The 20,899-nt window shown below is 54.4% G+C and overlaps 1 protein-coding gene across 3 annotated transcripts; it reads left to right on the top strand.

Moving 5' to 3' along the window:
- Positions 1-2,336: 2,336 nt before the first annotated feature.
- FST (follistatin) lies at positions 2,337-8,999 on the top strand. Of its 3 annotated transcripts, none has more exons than XM_036309356.1 (6): positions 2,337-2,773; positions 4,442-4,633; positions 5,022-5,240; positions 5,730-5,954; positions 6,882-7,109; positions 7,824-8,999. In XM_036309356.1, the coding sequence occupies exons 1-6, from the start codon at positions 2,689-2,691 to the stop codon at positions 7,904-7,906; spliced, it is 1,032 nt and encodes a 343-aa protein (XP_036165249.1). In that variant the 5' UTR covers positions 2,337-2,688; the 3' UTR covers positions 7,907-8,999. The 3 variants fall into 3 exon arrangements, with proteins under 3 accessions (XP_036165249.1, XP_036165250.1, XP_036165248.1); XM_036309357.1 differs by having other exon boundaries at positions 6,879-7,109; positions 7,515-8,999; XM_036309355.1 differs by having other exon boundaries at positions 2,338-2,773; positions 6,879-7,109.
- Positions 9,000-20,899: the final 11,900 nt, after the last annotated feature.

Raw genomic sequence — 20,899 nt, 5'->3', positions numbered from 1 at the left:
GGGGAGCGTGCAGGAGGCAGCCGGTCCATGATTCTCTCTCATCATTGATGTTTCTCTCTCTCCCTCTCCCTTCTTCTCTGAAATCAATAATACACACACACACACACACACACACACACACACACACACAGGGGGCAGATACATAATCATATTATCACGCTTGGGTCTTAGAAGTTTTTAATGGCCATTGGTGGCACCGCTATACATCTACCATCTAAGATCTTTTCAGGATGCAGACATTTTCACTTATTTTCTGTCCGCTAGCTAAAGCAGAAGCTGTGCCTCTGGCTGCTCTTAACAGACAAATTTGTATGGAAAAAAAAAAGTCAAGTGACAATGCTTCTTAGCCTTCCCCTTTTCTTCAAGAAGCTTTCCCTGGGGGGCGGGGGGGGGGGGCTTGAAGGGGGGAAACAAGGCTCCCTCCAGCCTGTGGCTATCGGGGCTCTCAGTCCCTGCCCCGGGTGAAGAAGCGCATCCCACGGGGAGCCGTGCCCGGAGCGCGCTCGGCCTGCAGGACAGGGGCCTGAGCGTCCGCCGTTAGAGGGCACTCACCCACTCCGCTGGAGCCGCCTCCGCGGAGGGAGAGAAAGGAAGGCGGCGGAGGACCGGGCGGCGGGGGGCGGGGGGCGAGGGAGGGAGGGAGGGGGAGCCGCGGCGGCGGGGTGGGTGGACGGGAGGGGAAGAGCCAGGAGGGAAGAGAGAAGGAGTCCGTCTGCAAAGATTAAGGAGGATATGGAGTCCCCGAACCGTCTGAAGTGAGCGCCCGCCCGGCCCCGCCCGCCCCGCCCGCCCGCGGGGCCTCAGGACCGCAATGCGATGGCACGGCGACCAGCCGCGGCGAGGTCACCGTCTCCACGGCCTCCGCACCGGGAGCGCGCGGTGCAGGTGCGGCGGCCGCGGGCTTTGTGCTCCCTGCCCACGTTCCGAGGGGGTCGGCGCGCCGGGGAGGCACCCACACAACTGTCCTCTAATATTAGCACGGCTGTGTTTCGGGCCTATTATAGTCCGTCCAGACAGATCCATTGTAATGGGATCTTTTATTAAAAGATTAGCACTATCTCCTGCAGTTGGTGGAAAAAAATCTGTTATCGCTGAGTTATTTGCAGTTGTGGACGGGGTGGGCGGTGGGGGGAGGGCGGGAGGAGCGGTGGGGCGGTCTGGCGGGGTGGGGGGAGGGGGTGTGCATGGGGGGGGAGGGGGGGAAAGGGCAGATTCGAAATCCGCGGGAGAAAATGCCGGGGACCTGCGAACGTCCGAGAATTTTGTCTGCATACTTCGCTGTCTGTTGTCCTCCGGGCCCCAGAAGCGCGAAGAACAGGCATTTTTCAAAGGCGGCTTTTGGGGTAAACAATATAGCATTTTCCGTGAAGTAATCGTTTTATATAAAAGGAAATATCGCCTCCTCGGTTTCATTCAGCGGTGCCAGCAATGTTATAAATGAGAGGCCCGCCAACTGGCCGCGAAGAATGCCAGGCCCTGTCTTAATAAACTGAGGCTACAGAAGTTCATTATCGATGTTGCAATCTTTTTATTCCGCGAACCGAGAAAGACGGTGGGGGGGGGGGGGGAGAGAGAGAGAGAGAGAGAGAGAGAGAGAGAGAGACTGACTCAAGGCAGAAACTGGGGAGCTCGGGGCGGGGGAGGGGCAGACCGCCTACGTCGGCGCCCGGCTCCGCGGGGCGACTCCAGACGCGGCGAAGTGAAAGGGGAGGAAAGAAAGGGAGAGGGCGACGCGGCGACGGGGGGGGGGGGGGGGGGGGGGGTCCTGAACATTCTTGTTCGCTCCTGACTCGTGGAGACCAAGGGCCGCGTCCGGGCCCTGCTCCGCCGGGATGCCAGGGGCCGCGCCCGGGGCTCTTGGCCACCGGTCTGGGCTGGGGGTGGCCGCCGAGCGAGGCGCGCACAGACCCAGACACAAAACCCCGCCGGCCCCGCGACCAGGCTGCGGGAGCCTGACCCCGCGCGCCCCGACCCGAGCGCCGGCGGGTGGTGCGGCCGCGCGGGGCTCTCGGGCGCCTGCAAAGTCTCCCCGGAGCGGAGCGGAGCGGCGGTGCGCGCACCAACTCGGGTCCCCCCAGCGCCCCCGCCGCGCGCGCGCAGACACCACCGCGCGCACACACACACTCACACACACACACACACACACACACACACACACACACTCACACACACACTCTCTCTCACCCGCCGCCCTGCGCGCCGGCGCTGCCTGGGAGCGGCGTGCAGCCTGGAAGTGGGTGTTCTTCCCGCTCCCCACCCCCGACGCGTCCCCCACCCCCGCCCCGGTCGCCGCCCCCCTCCCTCGCGCTCCTACGCAATAAGAACTCGGCGATTCCCCTCCTGCCGCCGGGATCGCGGGCACCTCCAGCCGATCGCTGGGAAGGGTTTCCAGAAGGTGGGAAATGTCACCTGATTCACACTGAACTTTTAAAAGCTCCCCGCCCCCCAGGAGCCGCGCACACCGCGCGCGGCCGCCCGCCCGCTGCCCCACACCCCGGGAGACCGCCCACCGCACGCCCGGAGACCCCGGCCGCATTTAAGCGCGGCGGCGCCCGGCTCCCGACGTCCATTGAAGCGCGCGGCGGCCGGCGGCGAGCGCGGGGCTGCGCCAGGATCGCTGCGCCCTCCGCCGCCCGCCTCTGCGCCCGCCCGGGCCCCCGCCGCTGCTCGCCCCGCGCCTCCCCCGAGATGGGCCGCTCCCGGCACCCGCCCGGCGGGCTCTGCCTGCTGCTGCTGCTGCTCTGCCAGTTCCTGGAGGACCGCAGCGCCCAGGGTAAGCGGCGCGGGGGGCGCGGGGGGCTGCGGCTCGCACTTCGCCGCCGTCCCCACGAGTCTGCTCGGAGCGATGCTGCTCTCGGATCCTCGGACCCACCTAGCGACTCGGGCATGGAGAGCGTGTGGACCGGAGGAGGGACAGGGCAGCCGAGCGGGGAGCGCGGTGACCCTTGAAAAGGAAGGGAGCGCCCGGGTGCCGCTCGGGTTGGGGTTAGATGCTCCGATTCTGGGCAGAACGAGCGCGGAGGTTTTCCGCGGGGCTGGGCTGGGGAAGGGCAGCATCAGCCGCCTGCGGAGTCCGGCCCGACCCCGTGCAGGTTACCTCTCCCCCACATCCCAGTGGGAAATGACGGGGGGGGGGGGGGTGGTACTGAAATGTCTTCGGTGGCGGGGACGCGGTTTCAGAAACTTTGCCCAAACTTGGAAATGTGGGCGCTGGGCACTGTGGAGGGAAGTCACTTTCCTGCTCGGTGAATTTCTTCCAACCCCGTCCCCCGAACCCTAAAAACACCCGACCCCAATCCTGACTCGGGAGCGCTGTGCGCGGCTCACCGTCCCCCGCGGACCCTCCTCCGCCGGTTAACTTCCCGGAGAGCAGGCGGAGCCGCCGCCGACTTCCATTCAGATGCGCTGAGCGCGAGCCTCTCACGTTGGTTTTAAAAAAAAATCGGTTTGTTTCAGTTAGTCCTCGAGCAGACTTGTAAGGAAATCCTCGCAGCAGCGCGCGGCCCGGTGACTGTTAACGGTGTCCGGATGGCTCGGGAGAAGTCCGCGGACCCGAGTCCCGACGCTAAGGGGGGGGGGGGGGGGGCTCGCCGAGGTTTCGGTCGGGATGGGACGGCGTGCGCTCCCGGGATGGCGCCCCCCCACCCCGGTCCCCGCACTTCCCTGAGCCCGAGGCGCGCCGGGCCCTGCTCTCCGCCACCGCGGAGGTGCCCTGGCCCCCGCCGCGCGCCGCTCTTCGTGCCGCCTTCGGGGCGAGGCGCTGCCGGGCGCCGGGGACGGGCCGTGGGCGCCGCGGAGAGCAGCCCGGGCCGATTTCGAAAGACCGCGGTGGCCGCGGGCGTCCCCTGGGCCCGGTGATTGCAACACGGCCCGTCGGGCGGGCTGCGCCCCGAGGCCGGGCCGGCACGGCCGCCTGTTTGCTTTCATTTTCCTGCGCCGGTGGCTGCGCTCGCCCCCGCGCCCTGCCGCCGCGCCCTCGCCCCTCCGCCTGCCCCGGTCCCCCCGCTTAACCGTCACCCCACCCCGCTCCCCCGCGAGCGCCGGCGGGCGGCCACCTCCGTCCGTCCTGTTTTTGCCAAGTTCCCGAGTCGCTGCCCGTTCGGAACCGGGACGAGCGAAAGCAGACAGTCCCAGGCGGTCCGGCGAAAGGCCGCGCGGCTGCACGTGCCGTGTCTGGGTCCCCGGGAGCTGACCCGGGCCGGCTCGGGGGGCCCGGGCGCCGGGGGCCCGGCTTCTGGCTCGCGCCCTCCCCTCGCCCCCCGCCCACCTCTCCGGTCCGGGCTTCCCCTCGGCTTCCCCGCCCTCCACCGCCTTCCAAGTGCTTCCCGCGGGCCCCCGGCTCCTGGCCCCTCCGCCCCGCGCCCTCCGCGCCCCTCGGGTCGGCCCCGCGGCCCCCGCCCCTCCGCGCCGCGCCCATCGCCTCCCGGTCTGTTCCCCGCAGCCGGGAACTGCTGGCTGCGCCAGGCCCGGAACGGCCGCTGCCAGGTGCTGTACAAGACGGAGCTGAGCAAGGAGGAGTGCTGCGGCACCGGCCGCCTCAGCACCTCGTGGACCGAGGAGGACGTCAACGACAACACGCTCTTCAAGTGGATGATTTTCAACGGGGGCGCCCCCAACTGCATCCCCTGCAAAGGTGGGCCTCCCCCGCCACCCCACCCCCGCTGCAGGCAGGCCTTGACCCAGCCCTGGGCCCGGTCCCCTTCCCGTCCCCCGGCCCCGGGAACCTGGGTGGAGTCTTGCCTGTTACACACTTTACGCAAAACAAGGTCGGCGGAGGCTCCGGGGCTGCCTGGCCAAGTGTGGCGGTGGAGGCCAGCCACCCGGGCTCTTGGAGAGAGATCTGGGTCTGGGGCGAGGCCCACTGGCCTTCCCTTCCCCCTCCACCCTCCCCAACTCCTGGGAGGGAGCCTGGGCCCCTGGGGCGCCGCGGGCACCATTGCGCAAGGCCTCCCCGGGCAGAGGTCCTGCTGACCTGCCTCCGGCCTGGCCCCGCTCAATCCCTGCCTCTTTCCAACTGGTAGAAACGTGCGAGAACGTGGACTGTGGGCCCGGGAAGAAATGCCGCATGAACAAGAAGAACAAACCCCGCTGCGTCTGCGCCCCGGACTGCTCCAACGTCACCTGGAAAGGCCCGGTCTGCGGCCTGGATGGCAAAACCTACCGCAACGAGTGTGCGCTCCTCAAGGCCAGGTGCAAAGAGCAGCCCGAGCTGGAGGTCCAGTACCAGGGCAAATGCAAAAGTAAGTGACCCAGCTGGTGCCGGGCATGGGCGGTCCCCAGGAGGGGCCTAGTAATGGTCATGAAGGGCCCAACTAAAGGAACACTTTCCAACGTCCAAAGACTCCTTCGGAACACAGAGGGCCCCTGCATAGCTCAGTGGCCGAGCATGGACCTATGACCCACGAGGTCACGGTTCCATTCCCCGTCAGGGCCCATGCCCAGGTTGCAGGCTTGATCCCTGTGTGGGCTGTGCAGGAGGCAGCCGGTGAATGATTCTCTCTCATCATTGAAGTTTCTCTCTCCCTCCCTCTCCTTTCCTCTCTGAAATCAGTAAAAATATATTTTAAAAGGAAAATACCACAGAAAGGACCATACCGAGAGTCGCAGGTTTGCTCTTGAATCCCTCAGGGCCCCCAGCTGCCTTTGGTCGGGGATTTCCTAGATCACATCGGATCCTCCCTTCCGATGCCCGGACGCTGCCTGCTAACGTGTCTCCCTCACTGTTGCAGAGACCTGCCGGGATGTCTTCTGTCCAGGAAGCTCCACGTGTGTGGTAGACCAGACCAATAACGCCTACTGTGTGACCTGTAACCGGGTCTGCCCAGAGCCCCCCTCCTCGGAACAGTACCTGTGTGGCAACGACGGGGTGACCTACTCCAGCGCCTGTCACCTGCGGAAGGCAACCTGCCTCCTGGGCAGGTCCATCGGACTGGCGTACGAGGGAAAGTGTATCAGTAGGTATTCCGGATTGAGAAACAAAAAGAGAAAGTAGGAAGGAGACGGCCAGGTCTGGCGTTAAAACCGTGGTGTTAACCAGTGAAGAAGCCAGCGCCTCCCAGTTGCAGTTTCGCCAAAGAGAGAAATCCTCCCTGTGGCCCCATGCTCCCCAGGGAAGCTGTTGTCTTCCCGAAGCGCTGGCATCTATTCTGAAACAGGAAACAGTTTTCTGTCTTAGAAAACGTAGAACTCACTCGATTTGGCACATTCTTTCTAAGTGCTAGACTGGCTGGGAGCAAGAAGTAATTACTTACCAGTTCTTCACAGCTGTCATTAGGTTCTGATAACGGATGGAACGCTTTCTTTTTTTTTTTTAAGATCCCACTGTGGGGAAGCATCAATGCATATTTAGCTCCAGGACACTGGAATCCTGTTCCAGAAATACTATTTTCATGCACACATATAGTATGTAGGAAACGGGGGGGATTTGTGTATAATTCAGTTTTATTATCAAGCATTTTGCATCATATATCTTCATTACCCCCATTAGCGAGCAATAAAATGTAAGCTGTGCGTTTAGCCTTAGCCAGTTTGGTTCAGTTTGGTTCAGTGGGCCTGTGGACCGAAGGGTCCTGGGTTCTATTCTGGTCAAGGGCACGTACCTTGGTTGCAGGCTCCTCCCTGGCCCGGGCCCTGGTCAAGGCTCCTGCAGGAGGCAACCAATCCATGTGTTTCTCTCACATCAATGTCTCTCTCTGTCTTCCCCTCTCTTCCACTCTCCCTAAAAATCAATGGAAAAATATCCTCAGGTGAGGATTAACAAAACAAAACAGAAAAAGGTGTACGTTATATATTTATCTTTCTTGATAGAGAAGTAGGGGAAGGGAGCGAAGGGGGACAGAGGGAGTCCACGTACTCATCACAGGTCCATTATATCCTAGAAGCAAAGTCCTGTGAGGACATCCCCTGCAGTGGTGGGAAGAAGTGTCTATGGGACTTCAAGGTTGGCCGAGGCCGGTGCTCCCTGTGCGACGAGCTGTGCCCGGAGAGCAAGTCCGAGGAGCCCGTCTGTGCCAGCGACAATGCCACCTACGCCAGCGAGTGCGCCATGAAGGAGGCCGCCTGCTCCGCGGGCGTGCTGCTGGAAGTGAAGCACTCCGGACCTTGCAACTGTAAGTGCTGTTTTCAACTTGCTCCAACCTAAGGCTGCCCAGCCACGCCCGAGGGAGCGGAGATGCACACCCGTTACCAGCGCATTGCCCTTGAAGCTAGGTAGCTGCTCAGCCCGCAGGGGCGGTCCCTGGGACGTGTCCCATGACCATCCAGCGGGGCTGCCTCTAAAAGCCTCTTCCGATCCTGTGCCCCTAATTCCTTTGCCGTAGTCCTGTGCTTGGCTGTGGGCTTCATTAACCCTCGAACCTAAACTAACTGCTTCAGAAGTTGTTGTTTTCTTTCTCAAAGGCAGCTTTCTGTTATCACGCGCGCGGCTGCTTCGCGCAGTCGCCTCCACTAACTCTGAAATAAGGACCCAAAGCAGTTGTACCTAGAACACAAGAACGCTTTTTATCTGATTTCAGGATCTGCCCGTAAAACCTGAGCCATTGATTCTTCAGAACTTTCTGCAGTTGTTGACTTCATAGATTATGGTGGTGTTTTTTTGTTTTTGTTTTTGGTGGTTTTTTTTTTTAAGTATTTAAAAAAAAAACGTGTTGCAGAAGAGCAGGTGCCAAAAATAAAATATTAAAATAAAATAAAGCATCTCCCTGCGAGTCACGTACAAGTCACCGCTGTAAAGTGGCTGGCAGAGGGCTTGGCCACGTACCCTGAGCTGCTCTGCGCTGGTGTTGTCCGCATTAAACAGCAGCTCCCTGTGTTCCCCCATCTAGCCATTTCGGAAGACACCGAGGAAGAGGAGGAAGACGAAGATCAGGACTACAGCTTCCCCATATCTTCCATTCTAGAGTGGTAAAGCCGCCAGCAGTGTTCAGTGTTGGCCTAGCCTCTGGGCAGAAAACAAAAAGGAAAGAAAGAAAGAATATATATTGTCCATACTGTACATAAGTGTATGCTTATTTATTTGGGGGGAAAGTATCCATAGAGGACCTTGGTCCTCCAGCTCTCTCCCAGGCCACCTGTCACTCCTCGGACCCAGAGGGGCCGCCTTGTGAGGTCTGCTGGATGAGGCCCGTCGTCGAGACGTGTAGACATTTATTTATACTGTGTCATGTTTTATAATTTATACATAAAATGTCTGGTTGACTGTACACCTTGTTTTTGAAGAAATTTATTCGTGAAAGGAAGAGCAGTTGTTATTTATTGTGAGGTCTCTTGCTTGTAAAGTGAAAGCTTTGTTTGCCTTGTAAACCATGAAACCATTCCTTCCCGGTCACGCACTCCCCCGCCCGCCCCCTCCGTCGCGCCGTCCGCAGGCCCCGCTCCACTTGAACGCACTTGCATGTCGGTGTGTCCTGTTTATTTATTGGATTCTCTGCTGCCTGTTCTGTACGTACACGATCCCTCGGGTTTTGTTTACAAGGAATCTTGACTGACCAAACGGCATTGTAACTGGCTCCGACCGGAGGTACAGGGGCGCCAGCTTTGAGGAAACTCCTGCTTCAGTTCTCCGGTTGCGACGGAGACGGTTGCGAGACTGAGGTGATGGCGACCTGAGACTTCCAATAATCAGTACTTTTAAGATGTTCCAGATCCAAAGAAATGGAGTGATGGGTGTCGGGGGGCTGCCCGAGGGGGTGTTGCACACTCGACTTTTGTTGGGTGCTTCCTGGAAGCTGGGCTCCTGTACCTTTAAATTCGTTCTTTTTCAACCAGTGTGTCACTACACGTTATGGCAGAGCTTTCTCAGTTCAAGTTTCTTGCTTTTCATAATACTTTTTTTCTGATGCAATTTTATATTTTCAAACATGGCAAGTTAAATAAAAATTCATTTAAATATATAGTTTTGTACTTTTCTACCATGTAAATGTGCAATGTATATAAAAGTTATAATGTGTATTTGTAAATAAATGATGAGTGAAAAAATAAAAAAATTTTAAAAAGCCAAATGGTCTCAGTCGCTGATGATGTCAAAGAAGTCCTTTGGGCTTTGGCGTGAAAAGGTATGGAATGCATTTGCTGAGAAATAGAGAGGTCGCCAGAAGTGAGCGGCCGGGGCAAAGTGAATGACAAGCCCCCCCCCCGTCCCTCGCCCCCCGCGAGTGTGAAATGGAAAGGGGATCTGAGGCCGGGCAGCCCCTGTGTGAGAGCAGACGGGGTTGTCCCTCTGAAGCACCCTGAGCCTAAGCCTCCTCCTGAAACACGCCCTCCTGGCTGCTCGCAGTACAGCCGCGCCCGGGGGGGGGGGGGGGGGGGGGGGGGGGGTTAAGGGCAGATGGGCCACGGGCCTGGCGGTGCTGGCGTGATGGGGACGCCGCGAGGTGAGGGTGGGATGATGGGTGATGTCTGTGTTTGATGGGGAGGGAATGATGCCGGGTGAGAGGATGCAGCATGTCACAGTCAACCTTAGAGGTCACGCCGAGAACCGCAGGTTGGCCTGGGGGCCTCAGGCCCCTGTAACGCATGATGCTACGTAGTAATAAGGTCATCAGCATGCGTTTCTGATTCATCGGGTGTTAATTCCTTTTTTAAAATATATATATATATTTTTATTGATTTCAGAGAGGAAGAGAGAGGGGGAGAGAGAGAGAAATATCAATGATGGAGAGAGAATCATGGATCGGCTGCCTCCTGCACACCCCACACTGGGGATCGAGCCCACAACCCGGGTCTGTGCCCTGACCACAGAATCAAACCGTGACCTCCTGGGTCATAGGTCAGTGCTCAACCACTGAGCCCTGCTGGCCGGGCAGGTGTTGATTCCTTGACTAAGGATATTAACAATATCAAAAGTGCAAGATGCAAGACGGGACTGGGAGGGAAGGCAAAGAACAGTCAACAGTGCCCACATTGCTCAACAATAACTATTAAAAGTGACTAGGTTTGATTCCCAAAAAATACGTTTTTTCTTTCCTAAAAATAAATAAATGCATCGATGATGATGCTGGTACAAGACTGTTGGCTCTCAGCTGTGGTCACCAAATGAGAACTGTGGACACCGGGGGGCCTCAGGGGAGGCGGAGACTGTACAATGGTTCCCAGCCTGAGGGTTTTGTTAGCCTCCGGCGGGATCCCACACAGAAGCGGCGGCCAGGAGAGAGACAGGCTGCCGTTAACCTAGAAGACGCATCAGGACCATGCCTGGAGCTCCGCTGCCACTGGGAACATCTCCCGGGAACGGGAATGGGAACAGGAACGGAAAGACAGCTGGCAGCCACGGTTTCACGGCCCTCCCTGGAGTGGGTTTCTGACTGCCCTGGGATGCTACAGACACTGGAAAGCTCAGCATTGCCACTGACCGTGAGGGTAAAGCTGTCACTTTTAACAGGCACCCCTGTGTGTCTTGGCAGGAGAGAGTGATAAAATCAGCAGCTTGCCTGTAAAACAGCACTCAGATTATTTAAGAATTTTCTTTCATATTCGTCAGCATCAATCATGCCTCTCAAGCAAAAAAAAAGTAAAAATCTAATTTTCTTCCTTGGAGTTTCCTATTTTTCCAGTAATCCTTCATTATGCTAGTGAGTATCAAGAAATAGAAGTCTCCTTCAAAATTAAAGTAATATCATTAAGCTATTGTTAAAATTTCAGCTGTGGCCCAGAAAAGTAATTCACTTAGGCATATAATGTAATTAATAGAAACCATCCTAGTAACTAGTTTTCATAGGAATGTGTACAGCTTAATGATCAGGAATTGCAAAATATCAGGCAATAATGAAAAGTATCAGAAGTCTAATTTTCATGTCCCCTTGAGATTGTTCTAGGTTAGGTGGGTATGTTGCCTGGAGTGTGGCAAAAGTAAAATCGGACATAATTAGAATCATTCTCAATGCGGTGGCGGCCTTAGGCGGATTCTGCGCCCGGGACGGAATGCCACATGCGGACAGAACAGGGCCCGTGCTTAGATCAAACCCCTGCACCGATGTGAAATGTACTGAGAGTGATTGCTGTAGTGTGGTCACGTGAGAGAATATCCCTACACTTAGGAAATACACGCTGAAGTCTGTATGTAGGGAAAATGGCCAAAATGGATATAACTTACTCTGAGATGATTCAGAAAGAAAAAATGCAGCTTTATATAGTCCCCCCCCCCATATACTCAAAGGGAGTCACACAAAGTCACTACAAGAAGTAGAGTGAAATATAACAATAAGTGAATTTGAACAAAAGGTATATGGGTATTTTGTTTTGTTTGTGTTTTTTACTCCTCACCCGACGATATTTTCCCATTGATTTTTAGGGAGAGTGAAAGACAGAAACACTGATGAGAGAGAGACACATGGATTGGTTGCCTCCTGTAGCCTCCTGCACACACCCCGACCAGGGCCCGGCCGGAGAGGAGCCTGCAACCGGGATACGTGCCCTTGACCAGAAGCAAACCCTTTAGTCCTGAGGCCGACGCTCTATCCATTGAGCCACACCGGCCAGGGTGCATATGGGTATTTTTAATACTATACTGTTGCAACTTTTCTGTTAGTTTGAAATTATATCCAAATAAAGAGTTTGAAATTTTAAAAGTCAGTCTCATCAAGGAGGGGTGCGCAGCGGATGGCTCCCCATTCTCTAGGAAGGCAAGGGCAATAGCTGTCCTTTAACAAATCCTCTTGAATGAGCAAGGGCTCCAGAGAACAGTTCCGGTGGCTTCACCAAGCGACTGACAATAAAAACTGGCCAGGAGACTCGCTGCCACCCGCGCCACGCCCGCCTCAGAAGTCGCCTTTTCTTTTCTGTAATCAGCTTAAAATGCAGAGTGGTGGCGAGCTTTATTAAAACACTCCAAACACCCAAACCCCGCTGCTCCCCCTGCTCGCTATCTGCTACGCGGACAGGTCATTGCGCCTCTCCGCGCCGTTTCCCACGTGGTCATCAGAATCGTGCAAGTGTCTGCTTCGTAACAGTGTCGTGGAGATTGAAAGACAGGAGATGTGCAAGCCCTGAGGCCAGGGCTTGGCACCGACAATGGTCGGCAAGTAAGTGTCTCCTAGGATCATAAGCATTGTTATTAATTAAAGACAAAAAGGTCGGAACTGGGGCTCCTCAACCAACCCCTGCCTTGCAAATGCGACGAGTGAGGCATCCAGGCCGGAGGCTCGCACATACACACGGTGGGTGCTGGGAGACGAGCGTAACTGAAAGGCGCGCTCGCCGGGTTAACATTTAACACGTTTCCGGAGGTGCTGGGAGCTGGAGCAAACGTGCACAGTTCAAAACAACAGGTCTAGACACATTATTCCCCGCAGAGATCTGGAAAAAGCTCTCTCGCCCACCAACGTTTCCAAAGCCACACGCGTGCCCTTTGCCCATGCAGTCACACACCCAGCACAACCCCTGGCAGTCAGCTGCACGACGTCAATCTTCTTTCGTTCTCACACGACTTCCTACATGAGGACTACAGATCCCTAAAGAGTAATAAACTATTTCCAAACTATCAGAAACCCTAATGTAAATGATACAAGTGCCAGGTATTTAAAAAAAAAATTGACATGTTATTTAATGAATAAACATGTTTATCAAAAGGCATTTTTCAAAACCTGGGTCCTCATGTGCCCCCACTCACGTGCCGCTTTCCATTCAGACCAGCACACCGCCCTCCCCCGCCACGGCTGCCGTGTAAATAGCCTGCCCCGGGCTCGGCGGACCTGCCCGGACACGTCCCAGCCCCAGCTCCGAGTCGCTGGAATCCCCCCCGTGAGGACGGATGGTCCTGGGCTTGGCCCTCCTTGGCCCTCAGATGTCTTGGCTGGTGCCCTCGGGATTCCTGTGGCTGAGTCCTTCAGACACTTCAAAACATATTCTCTGGATTACACCAAATGCAGCCCTGGCAGAGCTGCACTTGGTCATTTTTCTATTTTAAGAATATGGCCCTGGAACCAACTGGTACTGTTGGGAGCCAGACACATCCCCACCCAAAGGCTCTTGTAGCCATTCGCCAAGGACTTGGGTCTCTGGCTAAAGAACCAGCGTAAGTTTTTCTCAAGAATTTGGGGCCAGCAAGAAATTGGGAACAAAGGTGCAATGCTGGTGAGTTCAAGTTCCAAGAAGGGATCTTGGTACATCTCTGCCTTTTCAGCACCCAAAATAAATTGGGGGGGATGATTTTTATGGTCAGGATGCGTCCCGTAAACAGTGGTGTCAGTGAAAGAAGGCCAGGCGCTATGGTTTCTGGAGATTGCTGTGGGCTGATGGCCCAATGGCAACATGGAGCCAAGGGATGGGATTACGAAAAGGCCAGCAATACTTGGAACCCCTACGGTAGTCTTTTGTGGGATCCGTGCCCCAAAGCTATCAACATGGACTGAGGGCAATTTATTCACTGGGTCTGTGGGACCAGGACCCAGTCAATAAAATTCCCCGATATAAACGTTCTTCGTCAAGGTGGAGAGCCCGGCCAGCAGCAGCAGCAGCCTTACCCGGGAGCGTGTTAGAAACACAAGTTCAAGCACAACCCCGGACCCCGGAACCAAATTCACTGAGGGCAGGGTCCCAAAGCCTGTTTCCCCAAGCACTCTAGGTAATTCTCGCGAATGCTGAAGTTTGAGACCTCCTGTCCTAGAGGCATCGCAAGCTCTGAGGGAGGCGTGGCCACCTGAACACCTATGGGTGGGGCTGTGGGGCTCTGGGAGAGCTCCCTGTGCCCCGTGCCCCACCTGGCCAGGATCCCCACACATAATCTGACCGGGGCCGCAGGGCTGTACTCGTGGTGGCAAAGGCATTCGGCCACAGACATCACCAAGCACATGTTTCCCGAGAATGTTCTCACCCTCTGTTATCTTCAGGGAGATCTTCCCAGCGAGACTTAAGCCGCGCTGCCTGGGAGTGTGGACTTGCCTCCCACCCCTCCCAGCCATAGGCACGGAGCGGTGAGCTTCTCAAGAAGAGACTTGACTGCTGGATGGAGCGAAGTGGCGTTCCAGCCCTGGCCCTCTCCTGGGTTGACATTTGGTTCACTTCTCTTCCCCGAACGTGCCTGCAACTTCTTCCAGGAAAGCTGCACTGTCTTCCTAGAGGAGCACCTCGGCTCCGGCCATGGGGCAGGGAGCCAACCGCTCCTACTCGGCTGACCTTCGTCCAAGGACAGGGAGAGCTAAACAACCGCATGCAACAGACACGCAGGCTCGAAGCCACTGCGCCGGAGGGACGTGGTATCCTCCACGGACGCGCCCAGGAGCAGCAGTGTCTCCGGCCCACGGCCTGAACGGAGGCTGAGAGCGCCATCCTACCCTCCTGGCCTCATAGCATTTCCTACCTCAAGCTCCTCAAGATTCTCTCACCAGGCCCTGCTGGTTTGGCTCAGTGGATAGAGCGTTGGCCTGCAGACTGAAGGGTCCCAAGTTCGATTCCGGTCAAGGGCATGTACCTTGGTTGCGGGTATATCCCCAGTGGGTGGCGGGGGTGGGGGGGGGGCGGTGTGCAGGAGGCAGCTGATCGATGTTTCTCTCTCATCAATGTTTCTAACTCTCTATCCCTCTCCCTTCCTCTCTGTAAAAAATCAATAAAATATATTAAAAAAACAAAAAGATTCTCTCACCAGATCTGTGGTTCTGTAAATTACCATCTATTGATCTCCCCACACCCTCTGGCCAAAATTCTAACTTTGGCTCAGTGCAATCCGCCTTCTCCACACCTACACCGAGGCTGCCGAGCAAGAAGGAAACCCTCCAAACATACCAGCCGGCGCCCCTGCACAGGTGCGAGACGTGATCTCAGCCGGCTTCTCCAACCTCCGGAGCAGTATTCCACATCCAGCTCTTCCCCAGTCCCCTCTGGCCTGTCCTCGCCCTCACCACCTCCCCAAGCAGCAGACCTACGCCCACTCTCCTCACTTCAGGGAACTTGAGCTCATCTGCTTACCTGAAAAGCTGCTCACATCAGGAAAGAATGACCTCAGCTTTCTCCTGCCAGCATTCACCATGTCTGCCCAGGTCCCTTCCATTTCTAATTACCTTCCCTCCGATCACAGAGAATCTGGTTTGCATATCTGTGCTTTTTACCACGCCCCTTCCATCCCCTCCAGAAAGCCACTCAATCAGCAGCTTCACTCCGTCATTTTTAATTCCTCCCTCTGTGATGGTTTTAACTTGAGCCTTAAAAAAACACTTCTTTCAAAGTTTTTAAATAAGGTTATCTAACATTGAAATAATATCATTAATAAAACTTTCCTAACTCAAAGACACACACACACACTCAACACACACATGCTTCAGCCTTGCCTAGTGGCCCCGTGGTCAGCAAACTGTGGCTCGCGAGCTACATGCGACTCTTTGGCCCCTTGAGTGTGGCTCTTCCTAAGCCTTAGGAGTCCCCTAATTAAGTTAATAACAATGTACCTACCTATATAGTTTAAGTTTAAAAAATTTGGCTCTCAAAAGAAATTTCAATCATTGTACTGTTGATATTTGGCTCTGTTGACTAATGAGTTTGCCGACCACTGGCCTAGCCCATACATTTTTTTTTAAAAGCCTTGTGACTCGTTCCAGACACAACTTGTGGAGTAATCTCCACTCTGTCTACTGCCTCACCTCACCCTCATTCCTCAACCCCCTGCAATTTGGACTCATCTCCTATTAGTCATCGGAAGAGGCTTAACAAAGGTTATCAATGACTTTTAAGCTCCCAATACAACAGACATTATCCAGTCCTTATCTGGTGGACCTCTCTTTGATTGATACCCTGTGGACCAGACTCTGGGACTCCCTCCAGGCATGTTCACCCCCACTCCTCCTATCTCACATTCTTATGTGGCTTCTTGATGACTCGTGTCTTCTTACCAGTGAAGCAGGGATCAAAATCTGCCAATCCACACACTGTGTCTGACTTAGATTTTATTTGATCACACAAACCTATGAAATAATTTTGAATTAGTTGACACTAATTAAATGTTCCTACATTTAAAATGTAGGAAATTCCAACAACAACAAAATCTACTTTCTCTTGAAAAATCAGAAAACCAGGTATCCCTGGGTCTTTGAGTCCCATAGGCACAATCACCAGAAACAGAGCAGACAGCAAGCAGCTCCCTCATTGGGCGGGGCGAGCCTCCCTGGTTCACAGCGTCTAGCCGCCCTCCTTCACTTGCTTCAGTCCACTCACCTGCCTCCCCTGACTGCCCTGGGCACAGTCGCCCATGTAAGTCACAGAATTCCAGTATCACCACATTTTCACGGCCGTCCATTGCTAGAGGCTGCAGACCTCTGCGACCAGCCCTGACACACTATGAAGCTTGGGTCAGAGCTCCTCCCTGTGATGGAGAAATCTCCTCACCTGCTTGTTTCCGGACACAGATTCCTCCCACATCAGAATCTGGTAGGAGAACATCTGATTGGTGAAGCCAAGTCCCGAGCCAGGGAAGCTGGGAAGTGCAGGGTTCAGTTCTGCGTTGGGAACTGGAATGCAGCATAACGAGGAATGAAATTTAGAGAAGGTGTCCTAAAGGGCGTGGCAGCCACAGTGACAGGTGGAGACACTAGAAAATCTAGACAAAGCTCGGTATAAAGTTGTTACAACAGGATCTGCACGTGGCTGCGGCCAGAGGGACGGTATAGGCTTCCTCACCTGCAAGCTTCAAGAGTATGTTCTCAGAAGCACTCAGCAACCCAGGAGTCGTCCACATCTACTACCCGCCCGATGCTCCATGCAATGTGACGGCAGCTTAACACTCGGCTTTGTCCCAACACAACTGCGAGGACCATGGCAAGGGCAGAGAAACGGAGCCGAGAACAGCAAGCGAAGCAAACGCAGAGAAAGGCAATTTCCCAAATAATGAGTGAACGGCTGTTCGCAGTTGGCAGCATGTTTTTAAGAGAAAGTCCTTGACCTCCAGCGGCTGGTGGGCCATACAGGAGCCTGTGGAGGCAAATACTGACCGAGGAGAGGAGCTGAGCCCTCGGGCAAAGGCCGGTGGACAATCAGTAATTCTCTGACAGCACTGAAGGCCCTTCAGTGGGAGTCAGATGCCCGGGGCTAATGACGGGGCCAGAGATCCAGGTGACCAAGAAGGACCCGATCAAGGTAAACCATATCCTATCCAGGGGCAGCAGGAATGAATGGAGGCTGATGGAACATTGGGAAAGTTGTTTTGTCTGATTGATTGATTGATTGATTGAATGATTGTTCATCTGTTTAAAATGCTCCTGAAGCGGTTTGCTCTGTGCCCCAGACATTGAGCCCTAAGGCAGGGTCTCCGGCCCCCATGGGGGCTGGTTTCCCTCTAGGGTTGGCCAGGCCCCAGGAAGGGAGCAGAGGATGGGAGGAGAGAGAGGGGAGGTACATACCCCCTGCTCCCTCCCTGTCTCTGCCTCAGCTGCTTCTTCCCTCCGGACCACCCAAAAGAAGCGGGGCAGCCCTGCGGATCCACTTCCGGCCCCCTCTGAGCTCCAGAAACTCGGTTTCCTCCCCCTGGTCCTTCCTCCCATAGGGACAGTCAGGGCTTCCTCCCGACTGTGCTGACCCAGGTGCCTGCCCTCACCTTCTTCCTCCCCCGCCTGCCCACCCTGCGGCGGAGGCCTGGCCCGAAGGTAGTTCCCACAATTGTCTGGGCTGAATTCTCTCTGTCTGCCAAGAACCCTGACTGACAGGGGCCTCCAGACTTCCTGCTCAGACCTGATTTAGGGTCGATCTCGTTAGGAAACGAGAAAACACCCAGGACAGAGTAGTTCTCGACCTCAGCTAATAGGACCGCTCCTGTGTGATCAGCCTGGTTTTGTACCATTAAAAACACCGCGACTGCCCTAGCGTTTTGGCCCAGTGGATAGAGTAGCGGCCTGTGCACTGAAGGGTCCTGGGTTCGATTCCGATCAAGGGCATGTACCTCACTTGCAGGTTCCCCGGTCCTGGTTGGGGTGCGTGCAGGAGGCAATCAATCTATGGGTCTCTCTCACATCGATGTTTCTCTCTGTCCCTTCCACTCTCTCTAAAAATCAATGAAAAAACATTCTCATTTGAGGATTAAACAAAAACAAACAAACAAAAACACCGCTGTTGCCAACCCAGCTCCTAAACTTTGGATCCTTACCCAACACACCTGAATGCACGCCTTAATTTTTGTGCCTAATTTAGTGAACATGGCCCTTTAATGCACTCACTAGGCAGCAAAGACGGGCAGCTTCCACTGAAAGCCTGGACTGAGCAGGCCATCTAGTCTACCATGCTCTGCTGAGACTTGTCTCCAAGGACCGTGGTGCCCATGGGTCTGAAAGCACGCTTTCCCCTGTGCGCTTGACAATGGGTGTGCTACAAGCACTCTTTTCTTCCCTTGCACACTGAGGAGAAGAGTCTCACCTCAGAACCTGCTACATGTGTGAATGAACAAGGGAGCTTATTCTATTCATACAACGGAGAGGACCATTATAAGACCTGAAAGATCCTAGCCAATGGGTTCACTACCACACGGAAGCCAATAAATTCAACTTCTGAAGACAATGTATTTATGGCTTCAAGTGAGTAAATGTAGTTTCATATAACAAATATTGAAGTGCATCATTTCTTCTGGTAAGCATACTTAAACACGCTTTAAGATTACATGGCCTTAAGACACTAGGTTACAACTGTTAACCAAAAGACCTTTAGGTTTAGAAGCTGCATATCATAGAAGACTTTTATACATAATTATGTGTAAAGGAGACAAAATTTGTACAAATTTAAAGTGGAAACCCGGCCAGCATTGCTCAGTGGTTGAGCATTGACCTATGAACCAGGAGGTAACGGTTCAATTCCCAGTCAGGGCACATACCCGGATTGCGGGCTCCATACCCAGTGTGGGCATGCAGGAGGCAGCCAATCCATGACTCTCTTTCATCATTGATTTTCTATCTCTCTCCTCCTCCCCCTTCCTCTCTGAAATTAATCAACCAATCAACCAATATACATTTGTATATATATACTAAAGTCCCAGTGCATGAAATTCATGCATGGGGGGAGGGGTCCCCTCAGCCCAGCCTGCACCCTCTCCAATCCAGGACCCCTTGGGAGATTCCCAATCCCTAGGATCAGGCCTAAAACGGCAGTCAGACATCCCTCTCACAATCCTGGACCACTGGCTCCTAATGGCTCACCTGCCTGCCTGCCTGGTCGCCCCCAGCTGTCCCCTCCCTGCCGGTCTGGTCGCCCCATGCAGCCTGCTCTTCAGCGGTTTGGTCGTCCCTCATTAACCCCCCTGCCGGCCCAGTCATAGGGTTAATTTGCATATTACCTCTTTATTATATAGGGTGACTTTACTAAACAAATAAATAAATAAATAAACAAATAAAGTGGGAGAGCTTTGCTCCCCCTCCCTCGGCTGTGAGGTGTTTATGTGCCCTGTTCTTAAACGTTCCTGAGAAAGGCGTGTTTGCTTGGCTCAGATGGGAAATGCCTGCACGTCTATAAAATGCAAAGAGAACAAAAGGGCATCCACAGAAGAAAATGCTTACCCACCATCCTGCCCTCGTCACCAGCTCCCTTCTCTGAAGTCACCAATGTGATTCGTTTCCTGTGTATTTCTCAGAAATACTTGGTGCATACGCAAGCAGGTACCTGTATTTTTATTTTGTTTTGTTTTTTGCAAAAATGGTGCCATGCCAGAGTAGAAATTCCATTGTGTGGTTTGCTTCGTCCGTCTGTTATATCTTATCAATTGCTCCACGTCGCTATGGCGCGGGCTCACTGTTTTAAAGTGTTAAACGGCATAGATGGAACACAGCGTGGTCTGTTTTATAAGACCTTCCTTGCTGTGGGGCCCTGGGCTAGCTACTCATCAACCGTTCATCTCTCCCTTACCTTTCAGTCATTGTGTACCTTTTGTTCATTTGTTCTCATGTATATAGCAGGGAAGATAAAAACCAATGTGATGGTGATGATAATGATGATGAAGGGGAGAGGAGGTGTAGAAGGAGGGGGAGGAGGAAGGGAAGGAGGGGGAGGAGGAGGGGGAGAAGAGGAGGAGGAGAAAGAGGAGGAGGAGAAGAAGGGGAAGGAGTAGGGGGAGGACGGGGAGGAGGGGGAGGAGGGGAGGGAGGAGGGGAGGAGGAGGAGCAGGAGGAGGAGGGGGATAGAAGGATAGAAGGCTATGTGAGTGTGAGGAGACAACTTGCTCCCGCTGAGGGTTTCCCAGCAGTGCACTGGGAAGTGCGATTCGGAGACCAGCTCTCCAGGGAGGAGGTTGGGGGCATTTGCTGATCATGGTCATAGTCAACTTCAAGTTTCCAATGTGAGGTCCCTGAGCCTGCAGCCGGGATGGCCGCGCCCCATTCTATGGTGTGTGCACTGAACAGACACAGACTGAACCTGGTCCTCACAGAAAACCATGAAACAATGAGGTAGGGGGTTGTTTAAAAAGTGCACTATTTTTGTTTTAGTGTAATTCATTTCATACACTTTGTGCATTTTTTTTCATCATTTTCTATTTTTAAAATTTTTCAGTTACAGCTGACAAGCAATGTTAAATTAGTTTCAGATGCACAGCACGATGATTCAACTTTATTCATTTTTATAGCTTATCTTTTCACCGACAGTTTGTTAATTTTTAACCACTGGCTCACAAAATTCCTGCAAACGTAACGGCCGGCGTTTGAGAACTGGTGTGAGCCAGCTCTCGCCCACCTGTGCTTACCTCCTTGAAGAAGTACCCGCATTCGCACACGCCTACAGGCATCGTCTCTTGACGATAATCATCTCCAATTTAATGGGTCCAACACCACACTCCTGGTCACCCCATCCCGAAACCCTCCTTAACGGTCTTCTGTGTCCTAGCAAACAGCAGCTCTGCCCTCCCGATTGCTCCCACGGAGGCCCTCAGGTCACCCTTCACTCTCTTCTTATGCACTCCACGTGGACTCTGTCCATGAGCCCTGCTGTCCCTGCGTTCAAACATATGCAG

This window comes from Myotis myotis, unplaced genomic scaffold (genome assembly GCF_014108235.1).
Source record: "Myotis myotis isolate mMyoMyo1 unplaced genomic scaffold, mMyoMyo1.p scaffold_m19_p_5, whole genome shotgun sequence".
Taxonomy (NCBI): domain Eukaryota; kingdom Metazoa; phylum Chordata; class Mammalia; order Chiroptera; family Vespertilionidae; genus Myotis; species Myotis myotis.
Note: the sequence above shows the minus strand (reverse complement) of the source record. Positions and strands in the feature narration are given on the sequence as shown.